Source organism: Ranitomeya imitator, chromosome 2, assembly GCF_032444005.1.
Source record: "Ranitomeya imitator isolate aRanImi1 chromosome 2, aRanImi1.pri, whole genome shotgun sequence".
NCBI classification, from domain to species: Eukaryota; Metazoa; Chordata; class Amphibia; order Anura; family Dendrobatidae; genus Ranitomeya; species Ranitomeya imitator.
The window spans coordinates 133071715-133097807 of record NC_091283.1 but is presented as its reverse complement, the minus strand read 5'-3'; the positions used below and the strand labels follow the sequence as shown (position 1 = coordinate 133097807).

Sequence of the window (26093 nt, the reverse complement as noted above, 5' to 3'; positions counted from 1 at the left end):
GGAAGTGGAGCGTATGTTGAGGCTTGGGGTCATTGAGGAATCCAAGAGCGGTTGGTCGAGCCCAATTGTCCTGGTCCCAAAACCTGATGGAGAGTGGAGGTTTTGCAACGACTATCGGAAGTTGAATGAAGTCTCCAAGTTCGACGCTTATCCCATGCCCCGTATTGATGAGCTCATCGAAAGGCTTGGGCACGCCAGATATATATCCACCTTGGATTTGACAAAGGGGTATTGGCAGATCCCCATGGCACAGGAAGCCAAGGAGAAGACGGCCTTTTCGACACCTGATGGATGCTTCCAATATGCCCGGATGCCGTTTGGCCTACAGGGAGCTCCGGCGACCTTCCAGAGGGCTATGGATAGAGTCCTTGCACCCCATAAGGCCTACGCTGCTGCGTACCTAGATGATATCGTCATCTTTAGCCCGGACTGGGAGAGCCATCTGGAGAAAGTCCAAGCGGTGTTGGATGCTATAAGAGAGGCCGGATTTACTATAAACCCGAAGAAGTGCGCCTTGGGTAAAGAAGAAGCTAAGTACCTTGGATACATAGTGGGTCATGGAGAAATAAAACCCCAAATCAATAAAGTGGAGGCAATCCAAACATGGCCAAAACCAGTTTCCAAGAAACAAGTTAAAGCCTTCCTGGGAATCGTGGGATATTACAGGAGGTTCATCCCAAACTTCGCCACGATGGCTGCGCCTCTGACTGACCTGCTAAAAGGGACAAAATCAGTAATGGTTAAGTGGTCCGAAGAAACAGAGTCAGCCTTCCAAGAAATGAAAAACGCTTTGTGTAAGCAACCCGTTCTGATGGCCCCAAACTTCAAGAAAGAGTTTATTCTTCAGACAGATGCCTCAGATGTTGGGGTGGGAGCAGTCCTTTCCCAAGAACTACATGGGGAGGAGCATCCTGTTCTCTATCTGAGTAGGAAGCTGTCCTCATCTGAAAAGAACTACTCAGTCGTTGAGAAGGAGTGCTTGGCCATAAAATGGGCAGTGGACACATTGCGGTACTATCTGCTGGGACGTAAATTTAGACTGGTATCTGACCATGCCCCGCTTAGGTGGATGAGAGAAACGAAAGGGAGAAATGCCAGAGTCACCCGTTGGTTCTTAGCCCTGCAGGACTTCAGTTTCCATGTGGAACATAGGGCCGGAAAGCTGCACGGTAATGCGGATGCCCTATCGAGAATCCCTTGTTTAGTGGGGGAAAGTGCCAAGCCCCACGGCTTTAGGCAGAGGGGGGAGGTATGTAGCATGGCTAAAGGGTTTGTAGTCGATGGGAGGTATGTGCCACATAAGTGCCTGGTTGCTGTAATGTAGCCCGGAGTATTCCTTTCTTGCACATAATCTTGTATATGTGTTTCAGGACCTGTGGTGATGTCAGACCACATGGCTGATCATGTGATGGGTTACTGGGTGGGGTTAGCTCTTTATAAGACTGGCTAATCCTTTACACAGCAGATATGTGTGGAGGTGAAACCCTCCTGAGTGTGTTACGGCTTCAGGACTGAGCCGAATGAACTGGACACTTGTTTTTCTTTACCTGAACCAAAGGCTATTTGTTTTCTGTTGTTTGCAACATGGTTTATGAAGCAATAAACCCAGTGAACTTTAAAGGAACACGTCTCCTGAGTGTCAGCCGTCGCAGCTGAGTGAGTGAAATCCTTACAATACTCACAAGTCCCTTTCAATTGCTTGATCCGTTCCCATGTCATACTTGAAGGTGTCAAGACAACAGACCATTTTTCTACCCCGAGTTTTACCAGTGACCATTCTGAGTTGCTTCTCCTTTCCTCATAAATTCACTCTCAACACTTAACTCTTTCTTATCCAATGTCTGACATTATGATTCTCCTGTTCCGCTCCGATGACGGAATACATCCAACCCGTTTTTTGTTGCATTTCTTCTGTTTAGTACTGACTGTAGCCAGCATATAGCGCAGGTCGCATCCCTTCAGATTCTCGAAAAGAAACGTGTTTTGAAAAAAAAAGGAATTGGAAAGGGTTAAAAATGTTATCATCTTTTCATCAAATGAAACCATTTCCGGGTACATATAACTCATCCCAACCCCCATCCTCCCACTCACTCATGTGACCATGGGATGAGTGAGATGTATCCTAATATGGTTTCATTTGATGGGAAATGATATAGCAGCGTGTCACTATGTAATGAGAAGAATAACTGTAAAATGGTATTGTATGCCATGAATGGTAGACACGGTGGTGGAATTGGTGAAGGTACGGTAAGTTAATCAATAATATATAGGCACCCAAAAATGGTACTATTAGAAAGATATAACCCATCCTGAAAAATACATCTCTTTATAGAATTACATGGGTAGAAAAAAATTAAAAAAGTTATAGTTCTTGGAATGCAGGCAAATAAAACCAAAAGAAATCGCTGCTTCCTGAAAGCCATAATAGACTGCACCCTAAAAGGGTCAATTATCTTATATAAAACAAATACTTCTATTTTTACCTTCAATTCATTGTTATCTCTATTTTAAAGGGAATCTATCATCACCTCTCAAAAGCCGTCTATATGGCCATGTAGGTCATAGGAAGATAAAACGATAACTTGATATCTGTGATCCAATGTCTTATTCCAGAGAAATCCATGTTTTTCGTAATATGTAAATGAGCTGTTAAGATCTATGGGTGGGACAAAGATCTCCCTGAGAATCTGCCTCCAGAGCTTGTTTTAAATAAAAGGGGTAGTTACCAGTGTGAGACATGTAATGACTCCTGATCTATATGTCTCACATTGGTAACTCCGCCTTTCATGTATTATAATCTCTGGAGGCAGATTCTCTGGGAGATCTGTGTCCGACCCATAGATCCTAACAGCTCATTTACATATAAGAAAAATGCGGATTTGTCTAGAAAAAGACATCAGATCACAGATATCAAGGTATGATTTTAGTCAGTTTCCTATGACCGGCGTGCCCATATACACGGCTTAGGAGGGGTGAACTTACTGACAGATTCCCTAAGTCTCATCAACATATGAATGTGAGAACAGGATTATGATAAAAATGGTAATTTAGGCACTGAACAAACAATCACGTATTGTTATATAAAGTGAAGCAGAGCAAGGGGTGAAAAGTGTGAGTATAATCCATTAACACAGGAAAGGAGCAGAAACGGGAAATTAAAGTTGATATGTAGGGAGGAGAAGTCATGCGAGACAATGAGCTGGTGATCTACACATTGATGGACAGCAATGACCCAACCTTGGCACTGAGCCTTGAGAACATTGGGAGGTTCAGATTGAAAGTGAGGACAAGTCCACAGATGCTTCTTAATATTAGATTGCTGAAGACATGCAGAAAAAAAACCTGAAACTTAGGCTACGTTCCCACAATGAGCTTTAGTTAAGTTTCTGACGCTGCAGGATTCCTGCACCTATTGTTTAAATTAGGTTTTTGTGTGCTTTTTTTTAACATACGATTTTATCATGGTTTTGACGCTTCGGTTTTTGTCTCCCGTTGATATGTTATCTTAATATATACTTACCTTGTAATGTCTTCACATCCTGTTCCATCCAGATGTGTCCAGATCCCAGCATTCCAAGTGGCGTAAGTTCACCGACCGCCATATTGGGACACCCAAGTGATGGGTGTCTCAATATGGAAACTGCTGTTGGTACCAGCCTCTTGCGCGGTACCACCAGCCGAACACCGTCGCATCACACACACACACTCTGCATACGCCGTACGCACCACAGACACACACACTGTATACGCCATGCGCACCACACACACACACACACACACACACACACACTGTATAGGCCATACGCACCACACACACTGTATATGCCGTATGCACCACACACACACACACTGTATACGCCATACGCACCACACACACACACTGTATAGGCCGTACTCACCACACACACTGTATATGCCGTACGCACCACACACACACACACACACACTCTGCATACGCCGTACGCACCACACACACACACTATATACGCCGTGTGCACCACACACACACACACACTGTATAGGCCGTATACACCACACACACACTGTATACGCCTTACACACCACACACGCTGTATATGCCGTACGCACCACACACACACACACTCTGTATATGCCATACGCACCACACACACACACTGTATACACTGTACGCAGCCTCTTGCACGGTACCACCAGCAGAACACCGTCGCGAACACGACGCCGCCGGGAACTGCCCTCCCGATGCGATAGCATCGAGCCTCCATCTGGTGCTTTAAATAAAGCTGCTTTGTTTTTAATATTTCCTGGTATTTGGCTTTGACAAAACTTTATTGATATACTTAGGTTCATAAACAAAAAAAGATGTAGGCCATGAACAGGGCTGGACTGGGACTAAAATTCAGCCCATTTGAAGTTATACAGGCCCACTTGTCACATGGTGACTATATATTATCTTTGTACACTTGTAGGCAGGGCCGGTTTTAGGCAAAGTGGGGCCCTATGCCTAGGCAAAGATTAAAATGGGGCCCCAAATGCTAACATATTGCACATCACACAAAAGCATTTCGGTTGTATTTACAAGCGCCGAGTTCAGGCCGCTAAATGAGTTTGATCAACAATACTGAAGTTGTTCACCGCTTGTTTCCCGGCCTCTTTCCACCAGCTGAGGAATAATGATGGGACAGAACGATTACTAATAGATCACTAACAGATCACCATACAGTATCATGTTATCAGCAGCACATCTACAGTTTACACCGGTGATGTGCTGCTGAAAACAAGGATTTTTGTTCCAGCAAAAACAATCTGAATATGCAGCATTTTACTTGTTTAGTAAAATACACCCCTTAGTCCTCCATATATTATAATGTGCACCACAGTCCTCCATATAGTATAATACACTCCCTATAGTCCTCCATATATTAAAATACACTGCTCAGTGCTCCATATAGCATAATACACTCCTCATAGTGCTCCATATAGTAAAATGCACCGCCATAGTCATCCATGTAGTACAATTCACTTCCCATAGTATAATGCACCCCATAGTTCTTCATATAGTATAACGTATTCCCCATAATCCTCGATACAGTATAATGCAGCCCACATATAGTATAATGCACCCACCACCCTACAGAATATAATGCAGCCACCCAGAGTATAATGCAGCCACTCCATAGAATATAATACAGCCCACCTCCCCATTATATAATGTAGCCCCCATAGTATAACAAAGACTCACCAATAGAATATAATATACCCCCACAATAGTATATAACAGCCACATAGCATATAACACGCCCTCCCCGTGGAATTTAATATACCCCCCATAGTATATAGCATAACCCACATAGCAGGTAACACAGCAGTATACAGCACAGCTCACATAGTAGTATACAGTACTGCCCACATAGTAGTATGCAGCAGAGCCCACATAGCAGAATACAGCAGAGCCCACATAGTAGTGTATAGCACAGCCCACATAGTAGTATACAGCAGAGCCCACATAGTAGTGTATAGCACTGCCCACATAATAGTATATAGCACAGCCCACGTAGTAGTATACAGCACTGCCCACATAGTAGTATACAGCACTGCCCACATAGTAGTATACAGCACAGCCCACACAGTAGTATACAGCACAGCCCACACAGTAGTATACGGCACTGCCCACACAGAAGTATACAGCACTGCCCACATAGTAGTATACAGCAGAGCCCACATAATAGTGTATAGCACAGCCCACATAGTTGTATACAGCAGAGCCCACATAGTAGTGTATAGCACAGCCCACATAGTAGTATACAGCACTGCCCACATAGTTGTATACAGCACAGCCCACACAGTAGTATACAGCACAGCCCACACAGTAGTATACAGCACTGCCCACACAGAAGTATACAGCACTGCCCACATAGTAGTATACAGCAGAGCCCACATAATAGTGTATAGCACAGCCCACATAGTTGTATACAGCAGAGCCCACATAGTAGTGTATAGCACAGCCCACATAGTAGTATACAGCACTGCCCACATAGTAGTATACAGCACAGCCCACACAGTAGTATACAGCACAGCCCACACAGTAGTATACAGCACTGCCCACACAGAAGTATACAGCACTGCCCACATAGTAGTATACAGCAGAACCCACATAATACTGTATAGCACAGCCCACATAGTAGTATACAGCACAGCCCACATAGCAGTATATATAGCACAGCCCACATAGTAGTATACAGCACAGCCCACATAGTAGTATATAGCAGAGCCCAAACAGTAGTATACAGCATTGCCCACACAGTAGTATATAGCAGAACCCACATAGTAGTGTATAGCACAGCCCACATAGTAGTATACAGCAGAGTACACATAGTAGTATACAGCAGAGCCCACACAGTAATATACAGCACTGCCCACATAGTAGTATACAGCACTGCCCACACAGTAGTATACAGCACTGCCCACATAGCAGTATACAGCAGAGCCCACATAGTAGTATACAGCAGAGCCCACATGGTAGTATACAGCACTGCCCACATAGTAGAATACAGCACTGCCCACACAGTAGTATACAGCACTGCCCACATAGTAGTATACAGCAGAGCCCACATAGTAGTATACAGCAGAGCCCACATAGTAGTATACAGCACTGCCCACATAGTAGAATACAGCACTGCCCACACAGTAGTATACAGCACTGCCCACATAGTAGTATACAGCACTGCCCACATAGCAGTATACAGCAGAGCCCACATAGTAGTATACAGCAGAGCCCACATCTCTCCTAGAATGGCCCCGCAGTCCAGTAAAAAAAAAAAACACTCCTCACCTCCCCTCGTGCCTGCGGTGCTCCCTGCTCTTGTCTCGGCAGCTGCTGCTGCACTGCCTGGGACACAGTGAGTGTGCGCGCACCCGCAGTGTCAGAGGCAGAGTGGGGAATGATGGGAGAGGGAGCATCAGGTGACGCTCTCTCCTCCATCATTGCATTCAACTGTACCGGCGTCAGCGGCGGTGCTGGGGGGAAAGGGTGAGTCGGCGTACAGCGGCCCACTACTGGCACCGGCCCTTCTGGCATTTGCCAGAACTGCCCGATGGCCAGTCCGGCCCTGACCATGAAGTAAGGATCACCACACAAAAATACTCAAAATACAAATTTTATTAAGTACAAATCCACACAAGAAACTTTTAAAACATTAAAAAGTCACACATGTGACATACCCATAGAATAAATAAGCTTACAATAAAGCTATAACCCAGAACCCATCACACATGTGGGCCAAAAATTAGTATACCAGCATATATATAGGGAAAAAATATATATAATTGTACAAATAACCTCCCTCCGCAACAAGAATCTGCCATAAAATAGAATAAATGAGATCAATGGCTTACCCAAAATACAAGTCAGCAAGTAAATCCCAAATTTATGTATCCACCCATGGAGAAACTTAAGTAGGGCAATTGCATATTAGCCCAAGCTAGACCATGCGGCAGAAAGTTGAAACAGACCTGTAAAGACTGACTGAACGGGTAAATGGCCGTGGCTGAATGTTATAAGGCAGAGATAAAGTAAGCTGGTGGACCACACGTGGTAGGACAGGCAAGAAAAGACGCCCGACGCGTTTCGCCACTCCAGGTGGCTTCTTCAGGGTGATATACTTAGGTTCCGATTACATGCATTTTTACGTGTTTCTGACATGCAAATGCTCTAAAACCTCATGTGTGTTTTTTACCTGCAGATTTTCCGCATCTAATGTAAGTATATGGGGAAAATCTGCACAGAAAACTCAGGGACCCACAAGAGAAATTTATATGCTGCGGATCTGAAACTCGCACCGCAGGTCAGTTTACAGTGAGTAAAAATGAAGAACAGTGGGCAGGAGATTTCTATAAATCCTATCCACACGGCTGGAACTGTAAGATACTGTTTTTGATGCAGTAAAAAATATGCAGCATAAAAAAAGCGCACTGTGTCAACATGGCCTTAACCCCTTTCTGATATTGGGCGTAATAGTACGTAGATGTCGGATTCCTCGCTCAGCGTCGGAGCCCGCACCTTTCCGGGCACATGTCAGTTAATATGTACAGCTGACATGTGACCGCAACAGCCGCAGGTGGAATTGCAATCCACCCAAGGCTGTTAAGTAGTTAAATGCTGCTGTCAGTTTCTGACAGCAGCATTTAACTCAAACTTTCCAGAAGCGCGTCATAAATCCCGCCAATCAGTGACTCTGTCACATGATCACAGGTCAATGGGTTGACATGACAACCAGAGGTCTCCAACAGATCTCTATGGTTGTCATTGCCGGATTGCTATGAACGCCGCCTGGTGGTCGGTACTCTTAGCAAGTGAGCATTTCTGCTACACACAGGCAATATGATCATCGCCTGTATGTAGCAGAGAAGGTCAAAGTACTGCAGCTTCTAGTCTTCCATGGAGAATATTGAAGCATGCAAAAAAAATGTTTTTAAAAATATAAAAAATAAATAAAGTTCAAATCACCCCCCCTTTGGTCCCATTCAAAATAAAACAATAAAAAAACAATCAAACATACACATATTTGGTATCGCCGCGTTCAGAATCACCCGATCTATCAATATAAAAAAGTATTAATCCGATCGCTTAACGAGTGTAATGAGGGAAAATTCAAAACGTCAGAATTACGTTTTTTTTGGTCACCACTACATTGCAATTAAATACAATAATGGGCTATCAAAAGATCAACACCAAAATGGTTAAAAAAAAAGCAGCAGCTCGATGCACAAAAAATAAGCCCTTACCCAGCCCCAGATCACAGAAATGGTGCCTTTTTTTATTCACCAAACTTTGGATTTATTTTCACCACTTAAATAAAAAAAGAACCCAGACATGTTTGGTGTCTATGAACTCGCAATGACTTGGAGAATCATAATGGCAGGTCAGTTTTAGCATTTAGTGAACATGGTAAAAAAACAAAAAAAACAAAGAGCAACTGTGGAATTGCAATTTCACCGCACTCGGATTTTTTTTCCTGTTTTCCGGTACACAATATGTTAAAATGGTGTCGTTCAAAAGTACAACTTGTCCCTGCAAAAGAACAATCCCTCACATGGCCATATTGACCGAAAAATGAAAAAAGTTATGGCTCTGGGAAGGAGGGGAGCAAAAAACGAAAACGCAGAAACGAAAATACCTCTCATTATGAAGGGGTTAAAAGCCTGCTGAATCATTATACCATGATAAGCGTGCTTTGTGAAGCCATAAGCGCTCCTGGTGCCCCATCATGATGCTTCTCCAGTGCTTTGTTTCACAGAGCTATTCGTCTAGTGAGAATAATGGAATAAGTCGTCGGGTGGAGCAGCCACATGTTCCTGTCCTGTGAGGCAGGTAGAGAACTTGTGTGAGCAATAGCTTTCTGTAGTGTCAGCCGGGTGCAGAAGCCATTTTTTATCTTCCTCGCCTTCATTATCACTTTATAATATTGTATGATTGTAATACACAATGGTATTGCAGCCGAGTATATGAACGGCTAGCTTAGTTCTGTGCTGATCCCACCGCCCAGCAGCTGATGCATCCATAGGCTGATATTTGGAAAACATTAATAAGACTGTAAAAAGCAGTGAAAATAAACAGAGGGAGAACTGTCAATCAAAATCCACTTTCCCTCATAGCTGCTCACACATCCCTTGAACATAATTGTAGGAAGGAAGGGGAATAGGTGGGGAAGGTCACGGAAGGTCACGGGAGGGGCTGGAAAAAGGCAGTTGTTGAATTTATTTCACAGCAATAGACGAGTATTTGGAAATGACTTTCCTTATTTCTAGCTGATACTGACTGACATCTTCCAAGTTGCCAAGACTTTTCCTTCCAGTTCCAACAAATGTACATAGGGACACATCACTCACCCTTCCTGCCCAGAACTGAAGGTGAAATACAGAGCTATTAAAAAAATATATTTTTCTTTTTTATCCAGTATTTAAAGGGAACCCATCTCTTAATATCATTTAAATCTGCAGGAAAATATAGTTTAAATCATGTTAGGCTGGTTTATGAGATCAGTGGATGCTGGGAAACAATGAAGTTATGTTCTCCCCATATGTGGTCAAAAGCTTTTGAGACACAGTACAAAGCTCAGAAGGGAAGGAACTTCATACTATTGTGCAGATTTTACTGCTATGGTCATAGTAACATAGTAACATAGTAACATAGTTAGTAAGGCCGAAAAAAGACATTTGTCCATCCAGTTCAGCCTATATTCCATCATAATAAATCCTCAGATCTACGTCCTTCTACAGAACCTAATAATTGTATGATACAATATTGTTCTGCTCTAGGAAGACATCCAGGCCTCTCTTGAACCCCTCGACTGAGTTCGCCATCACCACCTCCTCAGGCAAGCAATTCCAGATTCTCACTGCCCTAACAGTAAAGAATCCTCTTCTATGTTGGTGGAAAAACCTTCTCTCCTCCAGACGCAAAGAATGCCCCCTTGTGCCCGTCACCTTCCTTGGTATAAACAGATCCTCAGCGAGATATTTGTATTGTCCCCTTATATACTTATACATGGTTATTAGATCGCCCCTCAGTCGTCTTTTTTCTAGACTAAATAATCCTAATTTCGCTAATCTATCTGGGTATTGTAGTTCTCCCATCCCCTTTATTAATTTTGTTGCCCTCCTTTGTACTCTCTCTAGTTCCATTATATCCTTCATGAGCACCGGTGCCCAAAACTGGACACAGTACTCCATGTGCGGTCTAACTAGGGATTTGTACAGAGGCAGTATAATGCTCTCATCATGTGTATCCAGACCTCTTTTAATGCACCCCATGATCCTGTTTGCCTTGGCAGCTGCTGCCTGGCACTGGCTGCTCCAGGTAAGTTTATCATTAACTAGGATCCCCAAGTCCTTCTCCCTGTCAGATTTACCCAGTGGTTTCCCATTCAGTGTGTAATGGTGATATTGATTCCCTCTTCCCATGTGTATAACCTTACATTTATCATTGTTAAACCTCATCTGCCACCTTTCAGCCCAAGTTTTCAACTTATCCAGATCCATCTGTAGCAGAATACTATCTTCTCTTGTATTAACTGCTTTACATAGTTTTGTATCATCTGCAAATATCGATATTTTACTGTGTAAACCTTCTACCAGATCATTAATGAATATGTTGAAGAGAACAGGTCCCAATACCGACCCCTGCGGAACCCCACTGGTCACAGCGACCCAGTTAGAGACTATACCATTTATAACCACCCTCTGCTTTCTATCACTAAGCCAGTTACTAACCCATTTACACACATTTTCCCCCAGACCAAGCATTCTCATTTTGTGTACCAACCTCTTGTGCGGCACGGTATCAAACGCTTTGGAAAAATCGAGATATACCACGTCCAATGACTCACCGTGGTCCAACCTATAGCTTACCTCTTCATAAAAACTGATTAGATTGGTTTGACAGGAGCGATTTCTCATAAACCCATGCTGATATGGAGTTAAACAGTTATTCTCATTGAGATAATCCAGAATAACATCCCTCAGAAACCCTTCAAATATTTTACCAACAATAGAGGTTAGACTTACTGGCCTATAATTTCCAGGTTCACTTTTAGAGCCCTTTTTGAATATTGGCACCACATTTGCTATGCGCCAGTCCTGCGGAACAGATCCTGTCGCTATAGAGTCCCTAAAAATAAGAAATAATGGTTTATCTATTACATTACTTAGTTCCCTTAGTACTCGTGGGTGTATGCCATCCGGACCCGGAGATTTATCTATTTTAATCTTATTTAGCCGATTTTGCACCTCTTCTTGGGTTAGATTGGTGACCCTTAATATAGGGTTTTCATTGTTTCTTGGGATTTCACCTAGCATTTCATTTTCCACCGTGAATACCGTGGAGAAGAAGGTGTTTAATATGTTAGCTTTTTCCTCGTCATCTACAACCATTCTTTCCTCACTATTTTTTAAGGGGCCTACATTTTCAGTTTTTATTCTTTTACTATTGATATAGTTGAAGAACAGTTTGGGATTAGTTTTACTCTCCTTAGCAATGTGCTTCTCTGTTTCCTTTTTGGCAGCTTTAATTAGTTTTTTAGATAAAGTATTTTTCTCCCTATAGTTTTTTAGAGCTTCAATGGTGCCATCCTGCTTTAGTAGTGCAAATGCTTTCTTTTTACTGTTAATTGCCTGTCTTACTTCTTTGTTTAGCCACATTGGGTTTTTCCTATTTCTAGTCCTTTTATTCCCACAAGGTATAAACCGCTTACACTGCCTATTTAGGATGTTCTTAAACATTTCCCATTTATTATCTGTATTCTTATTTCTGAGGGTATTGTCCCAGTCTACCAGATTAAGGGCATCTCTAAGCTGGTCAAACTTTGCCTTCCTAAAGTTCAGTGTTTTTGTGACTCCCTGACAAGTCCCCCTAGTGAAAGACATGTGAAACTGTACAATATTGTGGTCGCTATTTCCTAGATGCCCAACCACCTGCAGATTTGTTATTCTGTCAGGTCTATTAGATAGTATTAGGTCTAAAAGTGCTGCTCCTCTGGTTGGATTCTGCACCAATTGTGAAAGATAATTTTTCTTGGTTATTAGCAGAAACCTGTTGCCTTTATGGGTTTCACAGGTTTCACTTTCCCAGTTAATATCCGGGTAGTTAAAGTCCCCCATAACCAGGACCTCATTATGGGTTGCAGCTTCATCTATCTGCTTTAGAAGTAGACTTTCCATGGTTTCTGTTATATTTGGGGGTTTGTAACAGACCCCAATGAGAATTTTGTTACCATTTTTCCCTCCATGAATTTCGACCCATATGGACTCGACATCCTCATTTCCTTCGCTAATATCCTCCCTCAAAGTGGACTTTAGACAAGACTTTACATAGAGACAAACCCCTCCTCCTCTCCGATTTTTACGATCCTTTCTAAACAGACTGTAACCCTGTAAGTTAACTGCCCAGTCATAGCTTTCATCTAACCATGTCTCGGTTATTCCCACTATGTCAAAGTTACCTGTAGATATTTCTGCTTCTAGTTCTTCCATCTTGTTTGTCAGGCTTCTGGCGTTTGCGAGCATGCAGTTTAGAGGATTTTGTTTTGTTCCAATCTCCTCGCTGTGGATTGCTTTAGAAATGTTCTTACCTCCCATCTGAGTATGTTTTCCTGGGTCTTCTTTGTTCAAGTCTAATGTTTTTCTTCCCGTCCCCTGTTCTTCTAGTTTAACGCCCTCCTGATGAGTGTAGCGAGTCTTCTGGCGAATGTGTGTTTCCCAGGTTTGTTGAGGTGTAGTCCATCTCTGGCGAGGAGTCCATCGTACCAGTAATTCACACCGTGGTCCAGGAATCCGAATCCTTGTTGTCTGCACCATCGTCTTAGCCAGTTGTTTGCATCAAGGATCCTGTTCCATCTCCTGGTGCCATGCCCGTCTACTGGAAGGATAGAAGAAAAAACTACCTGTGCATCCAGTTCCTTTACTTTCTTCCCCAACTCTTCAAAATCTTTGCAGATTGTCGGTAGGTCTTTCCTTGCCGTGTCATTGGTGCCAACATGTATCAGAAGAAATGGGTGGACGTCCTTGGAGCTGAAGAGCTTTGGTATCCTATCGGTCACATCCTTGATCATCGCACCTGGAAGGCAGCATACTTCTCTTGCAGTTATGTCCGGTCTGCAGATGGCTGCTTCTGTGCCTCTCAGTAGTGAGTCTCCCACCACCACCACTCTTCGTTGCTTCTTGGCTGTACTTTTTGCTGTCACTTGTTGCTGTGTGCCCTTTTCTTTTTTGCTTGCTGGTATTGCTTCATCCTTAGGTGTGCCATCTTCATCCTCTACAAAGATTTGATATCGGTTCTTCAGTTGTGTGGTTGGTGATTTCTCCATGGTCTTCTTGCTTCTTTTGGTCACATGCTTCCACTCATCTGCTTTTGGAGGTTCTCTGACACTTTTTTCACCTTCTGTGACCAGTAGAGATGCTTCTGTTCTGTCTAGAAAGTCTTCATTCTCTTTGATGAGTTTCAAAGTTGCTATTCTTTCTTCCAGACCCCGCACCTTTTCTTCTAAAAGGGCCACTAGTCTACACTTCTGACAGGTGAAATTTGATTCTTCTTCTGCTCGGTCTGTGAACATGTAGCACATGCTGCAGCTCACCATGTAGGTTGTCACATCTGCCATGTTGCTCCTAGATCCTGCTGACTTGCTGTGTGTTTTCCTTCTTGTGTAATCTACTCAGCCAAGCTCTCTTGCAATAATATCCTACAGGCAAAAATTTGCGCGCCGTAAGTCCCGGCTGTACCCAACGATCTTCTAGCTTAGGGAGACTTCGCTTTTCCCAGAAGGCACCTGGAATATGCAAATTAGCCTCCTCAAGCTTGAATCCCTGGTTTGGCGATGCTTTCCAAGCAGCTGGTCCCGGCTGTACCCAACGATCTTCTAGCTTAGGGAGACTTCGCTTTTCCCAGAAGGCACCTGGAATATGCAAATTAGCCTCCTCAAGCTTGAATCCCTGGTTTGGCGATGCTTTCCAAGCAGCTGGTCCCGGCTGTACCCAACGATCTTCTAGCTTAGGGAGACTTCGCTTTTCCCAGAAGGCACCTGGAATATGCAAATTAGCCTCCTCAAGCTTGAATCCCTGGTTTGGCGATGCTTTCCAAGCAGCTGGTCCCGGCTGTACCCAACGATCTTCTAGCTTAGGGAGACTTCGCTTTTCCCAGAAGGCACCTGGAATATGCAAATTAGCCTCCTCAAGCTTGAATCCCTGGTTTGGCGATGCTTTCCAAGCAGCTGGTCCCGGCTGTACCCAACGATCTTCTAGCTTAGGGAGACTTCGCTTTTCCCAGAAGGCACCTGGAATATGCAAATTAGCCTCCTCAAGCTTGAATCCCTGGTTTGGCGATGCTTTCCAAGCAGCTGGTCCCGGCTGTACCCAACGATCTTCTAGCTTAGGGAGACTTCGCTTTTCCCAGAAGGCACCTGGAATATGCAAATTAGCCTCCTCAAGCTTGAATCCCTGGTTTGGCGATGCTTTCCAAGCAGCTGGTCCCGGCTGTACCCAACGATCTTCTAGCTTAGGGAGACTTCGCTTTTCCCAGAAGGCACCTGGAATATGCAAATTAGCCTCCTCAAGCTTGAATCCCTGGTTTGGCGATGCTTTCCAAGCAGCTGGTCCCGGCTGTACCCAACGATCTTCTAGCTTAGGGAGACTTCGCTTTTCCCAGAAGGCACCTGGAATATGCAAATTAGCCTCCTCAAGCTTGAATCCCTGGTTTGGCGATGCTTTCCAAGCAGCTGGTCCCGGCTGTACCCAACGATCTTCTAGCTTAGGGAGACTTCGCTTTTCCCAGAAGGCACCTGGAATATGCAAATTAGCCTCCTCAAGCTTGAATCCCTGGTTTGGCGATGCTTTCCAAGCAGCTGGTCCCGGCTGTACCCAACGATCTTCTAGCTTAGGGAGACTTCGCTTTTCCCAGAAGGCACCTGGAATATGCAAATTAGCCTCCTCAAGCTTGAGTCCCTGGTTTGGCGATGCTTTCCAAGCAGCTGGTCCCGGCTGTACCCAACGATCTTCTAGCTTAGGGAGACTTCGCTTTTCCCAGAAGGCACCTGGAATATGCAAATTAGCCTCCTCAAGCTTGAATCCCTGGTTTGGCGATGCTTTCCAAGCAGCTGGTCCCGGCTGTACCCAACGATCTTCTAGCTTAGGGAGACTTCGCTTTTCCCAGAAGGCACCTGGAATATGCAAATTAGCCTCCTCAAGCTTGAATCCCTGGTTTGGCGATGCTTTCCAAGCAGCTGGTCCCGGCTGTACCCAACGATCTTCTAGCTTAGGGAGACTTCGCTTTTCCCAGAAGGCACCTGGAATATGCAAATTAGCCTCCTCAAGCTTGAATCCCTGGTTTGGCGATGCTTTCCAAGCAGCTGGTCCCGGCTGTACCCAACGATCTTCTAGCTTAGGGAGACTTCGCTTTTCCCAGAAGGCACCTGGAATATGCAAATTAGCCTCCTCAAGCTTGAATCCCTGGTTTGGCGATGCTTTCCAAGCAGCTGGTCCCGGCTGTACCCAACGATCTTCTAGCTTAGGGAGACTTCGCTTTTCCCAGAAGGCACCTGGAATATGCAAATTAGCCTCCTCAAGCTTGAATCCCTGGTCTGCAGCTGCAATGCCCCTGAAGTGCCAGAACAGCAGAACCCACCCTAAGTGACCCCATTTTACAAACTACACCTCTCAATGAATTAATCTAAGGGTTAGGGTTAGGGGTGCAGTAATTATATTGACACAACTAGAGTGTCACAAAACCTTACACCGTTGGGCAGTGAAGAGAAGAAAAAAAATCACATTATTACCGCAAAAATTTTGCTTTAGCCCCGGATTTTACACTTTCACATGGGGAAATGGAAAACAAAATGGCACCACAATTTGTCACACAATTGTTAAAAATAAAGTTTGGGGTCATCTCCCGCCTCCCACCCCAACTCCTCCCCACCCCCCTAGCAGAGAAATACTCGCCCAGCTCCCGCGATGCTTCCTCTCAGTGCCGGCAGCTTGTCCTGTGTGAGCGGTCACGTGGTACCGCTCATTACAGTGATGAATATGCGGCTCCACCTCCAAAGGCGGACCCCAAACTTTATTTTTAACAAAAAAAAAAAAACTTGATTTTTCATTCCTTCTCTCCAGCGAACGCTGCTGGGGAGAAGGAATGAATGCCGGCTTCGGCACCAAAAGCAGGGGACAGCACTTAACTGTAGGGCTGTTTCTCCTGCGGCGGTACGTGCACACGGAGGAGAGTGCACACTGTTCTCCGTGTGCACGTGTGCGGGACGCTTTGCCAACCGTGCTGCCGGAGAAGCACGGACATGTTTCCGTGTTTTGCACACGGACACACGGTCCATGAAAACAGGCTGACATGTGCAGAGACACATTTATTTTGATGTGTCTACGTGAGTCAGTGTCTCCGTTACGTGAGGAAACTGTCACCAAACGTACCGGAGCCACTGACATGTGAAACAGGCCTTAGTATAGTTTGCAGACTCCATATACAGAGCCCCTAAGTGCCAGAAGAGCAAAATCCCCCATCAAGTGACCCCATTTTGGAAATTATACCCTTTTGAGAATTTATCTACAGGAGTAGTGATGATTTGACTCCATGGGTGTTTTCCAGAAGCATGAAGCAGTGGATTATGCTGAGTGAAAACTGCTAATCTGCTGTTGTAGTGCCCACTACGTTGTAGTGCCCTGTACGTTATTCAAACCTCGTGTTTCTGGCGACATGCACCGGTAAATTAGGCTCGGTCTGATTGCTACAGAAATGCCAAACATGTGGATGCTAAATGTGGTTTAGGCACACTGGGACTCAGAAGGGCGGGGACATTGGATTTGTGAGTGCAGAATTCACTGGATTTCATTTGGTGGGTGAGGAACTGTAGCGCTTTTCCAGAGCCTTTGTATTACCAGTAAGGCTACTTTCACACTAGTCCGGGTACGGGCCATCGCAAACCGTGGGCCCGACGTACCGACGGACAGTGTGTTAATGTAGCACAACGTGGGCAGCGGATGCAGTTTTACAACGCATCCGCTGCCCATTGTGAGTTCCTGGGAGGAGGGGGCGGAGTTTCGGCTGCACATGCGTGGTCAAAAATGGCGGACTCGACGCACAAAAAAATGTTACATTGAACTTTTTTTGTGCGTCGCGGCCGCCAAAAACATGACGCATCCGTCACACGACGGATGCGACGTGTGGCCATACGTCGCAACATGGAAGCCCCCTATATTTTCATAGACAGATGATAGACCTGAGTGGGAGCTATTTTTGTGGAATGCGTTTGTTGAGAACATTTTACATAACATTTTTGATCACTGGAGTTACTCTGGACTCCGTCTGGCCTCTGTTCAGCGGTGTCCTTCTTTTCAGAGGTGCACAAAGCTGTGGCTGACCTCGCTTTTATACACACCTAAAAAGACTGAGGCTCTGTGCACACGATGCGGATTTTGCTGCGGATCCGCAGCTGCGAGTCCGCAGCTGCGAGTCCGCAGCAGTTTCCCATGAGTTTACAGTACAATGTAAACCTATGGGAAACCGAAAACGCTGTGCCCATGCTGTGGAAAAAACTCGTGGAAATGCAGCGGTTTACATTCCGCAGCATGTCAATTCTTTGTGCGGAATCCGCAGTGGTTTTACACCTGCTCCATAATAGAAAACCGCAGGTTTAAAACCGCAGTGGAATCCGCACAAAAACCGCGGTAAATCCACAATAAATCCGCAGGAAAAACACAGTTTTTTCCCCCTGCGGATTTCTCAAATCCGCTGCGGAAAAATCCGCAGGGGATCATTCTACGTGTGCACATACCCTGACACCGCCAGATCATAGGCCAGACAGCATAAACAGTGTCTCCATCTGCCTCATTATAGGGAATCTTCAGCCGGGTGTTCCATTTGAATAACGTATTTCAGAGATTTGCAAGGAAACTCCGGTGTAAGCGCTCAGCACAGAGCGCAGGATAAATGTGAGCCAAACCTTACTGCAATCTTTGAGAGACTGAATGAACAAATCAGTAGTAGTTCAAGAATTGATTATATTTATTTTTTTATGCCATTCCTCGTGTATTCATGTTGGAAAATATTGAAAAACATTTGTTAATGGTGGTTAAAGTATTGTTTTCATTATTGATCTTTACGAGCACACGGTTTCCCTGCCTCCCGTCTTCCTGCTTGTCCGCAGGTCGACGACGTGGTTGGGGGGAAAGGAGGAAGCAGCGCACTCCTGAATGACTGGCGGTTCACACAAGATGAGTTTTTCACTGCTGCAAAGAGGAGCGCAGGGACACTGGATCGGGCAAGCTTTATAAGGCCGGTTTCACACGTCAGTGGCTCCGGTACGTGAGGTGACAGTTTCCTCACGTACCGGAGACACTGACTCACGTAGACACATTGAAATCAATGTGTCTCTGCACATGTCAGCATGTTTTCACGGACCGTGTGTCCGTGTGCAAAACACGGAGACATGTCAGTGTTCGTGGGAGTGCATGGATTACACGGACCCAATGGGTCCGTGTGAAACACGTACCACACACGGATGCTGTCCGTGTGCAGTCCGTGTGCCGTGCAGGAGACAGCGCTACAGTAAGCGCTGTCCCCCCCATGTGGTGCTGAAGCCGCCATTCATATCTTCTCTCCAGCAGCGTTCGCTGGAAAGAAGATATGAAAAATCCTTTTTTTTTTTTTGTGTTTTAAATAAAGATCCCTGTCCCCTCCCCCCTCCCACCCCCTGTGCGCCCGCCCGCTGGTAATAAAATACTCACCCGGCTCCCTCGCAGCGTCCTGTCCTCCCCGCAGCTTCTCCTGTATGAGCGGTCACGTGGTGCCGCCCATTCCAGTCATGAATATGCGGCTCCACCTCCCATAGGGATTTTTATTTAAAAGAATGGCGGCTTCAGCACCAGATGCAGGGGACAGCGCTTGTCTCTAGCGCTGTCTCCTGCACGCTCCGTGTGGTACCCAGTCGGCACACGGGCGGCACACGTGTGCCGCACGTGTGCCACACAGATGGCCTATATGAGCTCGCGGACACACGGACACGGATAACTCCAGTACCGATTTTTTCGGTACCGGAATTATCTGGACGTGTGAGACTGGCCTAAAACACATTTTTTTTGCAAGAAGTTTTTGCATCACCATATTTTAATAGCTATAAATTTTCCATATTTTTGCTTACAGAGTCATATGAGGGCTTGTTTTTTCCGGGATGAGTTGATGTTTTTAATGGTACTTTTTTCATGCACATAATGCTTATTTATTGTTTTCTATTGCAATTTTTGGGAGGCAGAATGAACTAAAGCCAGCAATTCAGGAATTTGTTTTTGGGGGTGGGGGTTATATCATTTTGTGTGTGGTAAAATTGATAAGACAGCTTTATTTTTCGGGTCAGTATGATTACAGCGATACCACATTTATGTAATTTTTTTAGCCACTTTTGCACAATCAAAACTATTGTATATAAAAAAATTATTTTTGCATCGCTTTATTCTGAGAGCTAAAACTTTTTAATTTTTCCCCTGATGTAGCTGTATGGCGGCTTGTTTTTTTTACGGGAACAAACGGGACTAGTTTTCAGTAATACCATTTTTATTTACATTCAACTTTTTTATCTCCTTTTTTCTATTGATTTTTCCAGCGGTATGATGAAAAAACATAGTTTACCATGTTTTTTTTTTTTTTTACAGCATTTACTTAAGGGGTTAAATAGTGTAACATATACAGTAGATCGGGTCGTTCCGGATGCGACAATACCAAATATGTGTACTTTTTTGTTTCTTTTTCTTTTACATAAAAATGTGTATTGGTATAATATATATAATTTTATTATTATCTTGTAATTTAAAAATATATATATTTTTAAAAATGTTTTTAACTGTTTTACTTAGTCCCTCCATGGGACTTTCTCTTTTTTTTTTACTTTGATCGCAGGTATAATGCATTGTAATGCATTATACATATGCAGAATCATCTTAGACCAGTGTTCCCCAACTCAAGAGCCACCAACAGGTCATGTTTTCAGGATTTCCTTAGTATTGCACAGGTGACAATTGCATCATCACCTGTGCAATACTAAGGAAATCCTGAAAACATGACTTGTTGCCGTTGGTGGCTCTCGAGGACCGGAGTTGGGGAACACTGTCTTAGACTATGCTATGAGCATTGTCTAAAGGGCTTGCCATAGCTTGGTGACCCGAGGGTCGTCATGATGACATAGGGTTACCATGGTAATGATCAGGACATTGCAATGATGTCGCGGGGGCACCAATTTGAAGGGAGAGGGAGCCCCCTCCCTCTCCCTGCCTACTAAATATTGCCATTGTTCTCGATCATGGCATTTAGGAGGTTAGTCGAAGGTGGTGCTGGCACCATTCCTGGCTGTTACTGCAGAAGCTCGGCCACTAGCAGCGCAGAGCTCCTGCAGTGATCAGGCGGGAGGTGCTGATATTTCAGCATCTTCTGTGTGGTCATGCTGTGATCGTTTAGTCAGATTGACTGATTGATCCCAGAGCCCTGAGTGTGGGGACTGATGACATTGACAGCTGTCGGCCCTGAACTGTCACTGCGTGTTTACACGCAGTGACACTTTAAGGACAGGATGGACATAGCACGTCCTGGTGTGGGAACTAACACCTGCGCATGACGGGAAATGTCCGTCATTAGTTATAAAGGGGTTAAAGAGTAACATAAGTCAATACTACACATGAAAATAATATATTTTATCGGAAAAATCTGCTTCTTCCGCCTTCTGGATTGATTTTCACTCTCAAACTATTGGTAAAATCATTATCATATGTCTTCTTTGAATACAGACTTTCCCATTGCTGAGACAGGAGGTGACAGTTGGTGCTCATAGTACTCTATGGAGAAGGGGGAGGAGGAGGGAGAAGGAGCTTGAGGCAGACACAGACATTCAGCTGCACGTTCTCCTGAATCAGCAGTTACACTTTGACCACATCATAAACTGAATCTTTAAAGGAACTCTCCTGCAAAAAGTAATGCACTGGGTTATACTAAGTTCAGGACCTGAGGAGGCGCTGTGATTCTGTCCTTAGTGTTCTTGAATCTCTGTGTCATACCCACAGGCCCTGCACTAGGTACAACACTATACACCAGTTGAGGACATACTCCAGAGTGTATTTGGTCAGTCTTTTACCTCAGTATTTGTAAGCCAAAGCCAGGAGTGGGTGATAAATACAGAAGTGGTGCATATGTTTCTATTATATTTTTCCTCTAATTGTTCCAGTCCTGGTTTTGGCTGCAAATACTGAGGTAAAATACTGACCAAATACCGAATGTGTGAACATGGCCTTAGATGAGAACACACATATGTTGCATCTCTCCAGTTCAGTATTTTACAGTCGGATGTTTCATGTACAGTAATACAATTGATAAGATTACAATTCACAGTGCTGTAGTGATCGGCACATTCGTGCTGTGTGTTATCAGAAGCAGTCAGGTTTCTGCTCTGAGCATTGCAGCCGTGTGCATCATTTTGGGAATTTTCTGGGAAGCACATTTACTGTTCGACATCTGATATTGGTGATTTTTGAAGGCTTAGTTCACCAATTTCTCACTGGAGGAGCTTTATTAATACGGACGCACAATGCAAATGATGTGTCATTCTCTCCACCAGCGCAATGTGCAGAATGGTTTTTTTTTTTTAACTTTCAAAATGTATTACTTATTTATTATGCAAGCGCATACTGTTCCCAAAATATTACCCAGCACTTACATATCACTAATAAATAAAGAATTCACAACCCTTGTAATTATCACACTGATCATGAAGCCGAATACTACACTCACACTTCCTAATCTGTATAGATCACTTTTGGGCAGTCATTATTATAAAAGACAGGATTGTAATAACAGATGACACCTTTATATATAGTTAATAACACAGGAACCACCATTCACAATAGGAGATGTCACAGCTCACCTCCTCCTCCTGTACACTACCAGATGACACCTTTATATATAGTCGATAACACAGGATCCACTATTCACAATAGGAGATGTCACAGCTCACCTCCTCCTCCTGTACACTACCAGATGACACCTTTATATATAGTCGATAACACAGGATCCACTATTCACAATAGGAGATGTCACAGCTCACCTCCGTTCCTCCTTACAATTATTTTTGTCCTGATCAGTAAATGCCAAAAGAACTTTCCTATACAAGTTAATGAGTCAGAGCCAATCTATTGCTGCCTATGGCCATGTTTTGGCTGTTGTAATGAACAGGAAGTATTTATTTTACTCACTTATATGGCGCCATCATAGTCCACAGCGCTGTACAGACATCACCCTCACTATTCCCATTGGGGCTCACAATCTATATTCCCTATCAGTATGTCTTGAGAATGTGGGAGGAAACCGGAGACCCCGGAGGAAATCCACGCAAACATGGGTAGAACATACAAACTCCTTGCAGATGCTGTGTTTGGTATGAACCCAATATTAGGCCTAGAGATCAGGTTCACCTCCGTTATGTTGCTGGTTTCCTCCGATGTACTGCTCTTCAGGTTCTTGCACAACATTTCTACAGGATTAAGGCCAGGATGTGACTTGGCCGTTCTGAAACTGTAACTTTATTCTTCTTTACCCATTCTATCATAGAACGACGTGTGTGCTTCGGGTGGTTATCTTGCTGCATGTCCAACGCTCTCTTGAGAGTCAGCTCATGGACAGATGTCCAGACATTTTCCTTTAGAATCTGCTGATTAAATTCAGAATTCAATATTCCATTTATGATGGCAACCAGTCCTGGCCCAGATACAGAAATGCCCAGAGCAGAGCCGCCCCTCCCCCACAGCATAGGCGGAGGACAGCATGACAATGGAGTTGAGGGTGGGGTGAGGGTAATGAAGGGGGCGGCCTGGAAGGGATGGTACTTAGGGCAGAGTTGGGGGTGGGGTCTATTCAGTACCCGCTTTCTGGGTACAGGGACAGTCTCGCCCTCCCGCCCTAATTTTTCTTTTGTGTTAAAGGGGGTTAATGTGTGTGACTGTTGTTTTTCTTTTGGGTCATTGTGGCCGAGGTGGCTGGGTGGAGTCCTTGGAGTTGGTGGATATTGGGCTGGGGGATCCATTGGCATATGGCTGCTCTGTCTTTGGAGTGCAACATGTTTTGGATCGGGTGAATTGTGGAGTTGAGTTCCGGCAAGGGTATTCGGTTCCCCTAGGATTTTTAGCGTGAACAGTGAACCCGCTGGGTTTTGGTGCTCCCGAGACAGTGTGGTAACGGCTGGGAGTAATTTGGTTTGATGTTATGTTCACGTTATGCTGTGTTAATCACCAGATTCCTGGGAGCTTCAAGGACTCCTCCTAGTTTAAGAAAGTTAATGTAGTGTATTTCAATGTATTATTTTATGTTAAATAAAGGCTGCTGTGGCCTATAATATTCCAAATAAATTGTTGTCCATGTTTTTATTCGCGGTTAATTTGTAAGTATCATGGGGTTTTAGGGGGTTGTGATGATTATCCCTCTTTACCCCATTTCCTCGACAATACCAGGGTCAAGCAAAACAGGTCCAAACCGTGATACTCCCATGACTGTGTTTCATAGATGTTAGGAGATTTTCATTCTGTAATGTAATGTTTTTCTGTCTCCAAAATAACACTTTTCATTTAAACAAAAAAGCCCAGTTTTGGTCCCATCCATCCAAACAAAAAATGCTCCACTAACCTTTGGGCTTGGCTAGGTGATCTTTAATATATTGCAGACAGGCAGCAATGTTTCTTTTGGACAGCAGTGGCTTTCTCCTTGAAATCCTACCAGGCACACAATTGTTGTTCAGTGTCCTCCTGGTGGTGCACTCCTTCACGTTAATATTAGCTAATATGAGAGAGGCCTTTAGTTGCTTAAAGGTTACCTTGGGTTTCTTTATGATCTTGCATATTATAAAACATGCCACCCTCTCACACCCGATTGTCATCCCATTCATTGAAACCAACAGACTCTAATTTCACCTCCAAATTATCTGCTAATCGTAAAGGTTCACATACTTTTTCCACTCACAGACATGATATTGGATCTTTTTCCTCATTTCAGGAATGACACAGTTTAACATCTTTGACGCCTCTGTTTGATTTGGCTCTCTCTACTTTTAGAACTGATGTCGTTTTAGGTCAAATTCATGTTGAAATATGGAAAATTCTGAAGGTTTCACAAATTTTCAAGAATCACTGCATGTATGTCAGAAAAGTATGCCATAACACCGCTGATGTTCCAAAAATCTATTATCCCTGATTAAATCCTGATTTGCCCGTTTCCAGATACAATGTACATTATAACGCACACCGCAGTGCAGAGCGCCATCATATAATATCTGTATAACATATATAATATCTGGGGGTTATTTAATAGTAACATGAGGGAATACTGTATATGATACATAATAGATGTTATTACATGATTAATAAGAATTGCCATATTGTTACTATCTTCCCTATGTAGCTACCGCCTGCGGCTGGAAGCACTTATTCTCAAGAAGGATTTATACCCGGCTGTCGTATCGCAGTTGTCTGCAGCAAAAGACCTGACAACAGCTGCACAAGGTGACATGTTGTCTTATGCTTGAAGCTATTCTTGCCTCCTATTATGATCAGGAGTTGATATTTCTTCTGTGCTGGCCCCTTCTTCTAGCTCCATAATATTTCTGTACAGCAGTCCTATCCAGGGCAGAGGTGATAACTTGTCATAAGGGATAGTCCGACACTAACAATGATTTCATCCTAAATGTCTATTTAGTGTAATAATCGAATTGCTTTTCTCATGTACTTTCATCAAACATTCTATAGCCTTATTCATGTTGGGGTACCCAGACAAGACATCACCAGGACACGGAGGCTGCACTCACTGACGCAGCCTCTGTTCCCACCCTGAGACAAAGCATCGTCGGTGACGTCTGACCTCTACTGAGCATGTGTCGGTTGTCAATGCTCAGTAGGATCTTGTCACTGTGCAATGTTCTTTTTAGTGCACAGTGACAGTGCACTCCCTCGCTGGCTTTGATGTGAAGTGATGAGTCGGCAATAGAGCGCACTGTCAGGAGAGAACCTGACAAGCAGGAAATACAGAGACCAGCCCCGTCCCCGATTGTGACATCAGTTTCGGGGACGGGGCTGGTCTCTGCTGGTCCTGCTCACTAATGTCACTATGCATTAAAAAAAATATTGTGCAGTGAAAAGCTCCTACTGAGCATGTGTAGGAATTGACAACTGTCACATGCTCAGTACAGCTGGGACTTGCTCAGCCCCTGAAACTGAGGTCACTGATGATGCTTCATTTAAGGGTGGGAAGAGAGCCTGTTGCAGTGACCGCAGCCTCTGCCCCCTGAGGACGCCTTGTTTGAGTATCCCAGAATGCACTGTGGGTTCTCAAACCAAACGCCATCAAACAGGAAGTTAGTAAAAAAAAATAAGGAGTAGTGATGGAACAGTATGGAATTTTTAATTAAAGTATATTAGAAAGGCCATTAGATTATGATATTGAAGCCCCACTGCAGCGTTTTTTTTTATTTTACCGATGGAATGCTACTAATATAAGTCGCCTGCCCTTAGTCTTATACTTAGCAGCCGCCATCTTCATCTTTTGT

General features: G+C 44.1%; 1 protein-coding gene across 2 annotated transcripts in view; it reads left to right on the top strand.

Annotated features, from left to right (window-relative positions):
- LOC138662117 (formin-J-like) overlaps nucleotides 1–26093 on the top strand; it is a 114570-nt gene that overhangs the window by 30253 nt on the left and 58224 nt on the right. For both annotated transcript variants that reach the window (XM_069747265.1, XM_069747264.1), the window contains exon 6: nucleotides 24953–25053. In XM_069747265.1, coding sequence (XP_069603366.1) covers nucleotides 24953–25053 — 101 coding nt within the window. The remainder of the gene's footprint in view (nucleotides 1–24952; nucleotides 25054–26093) is intronic.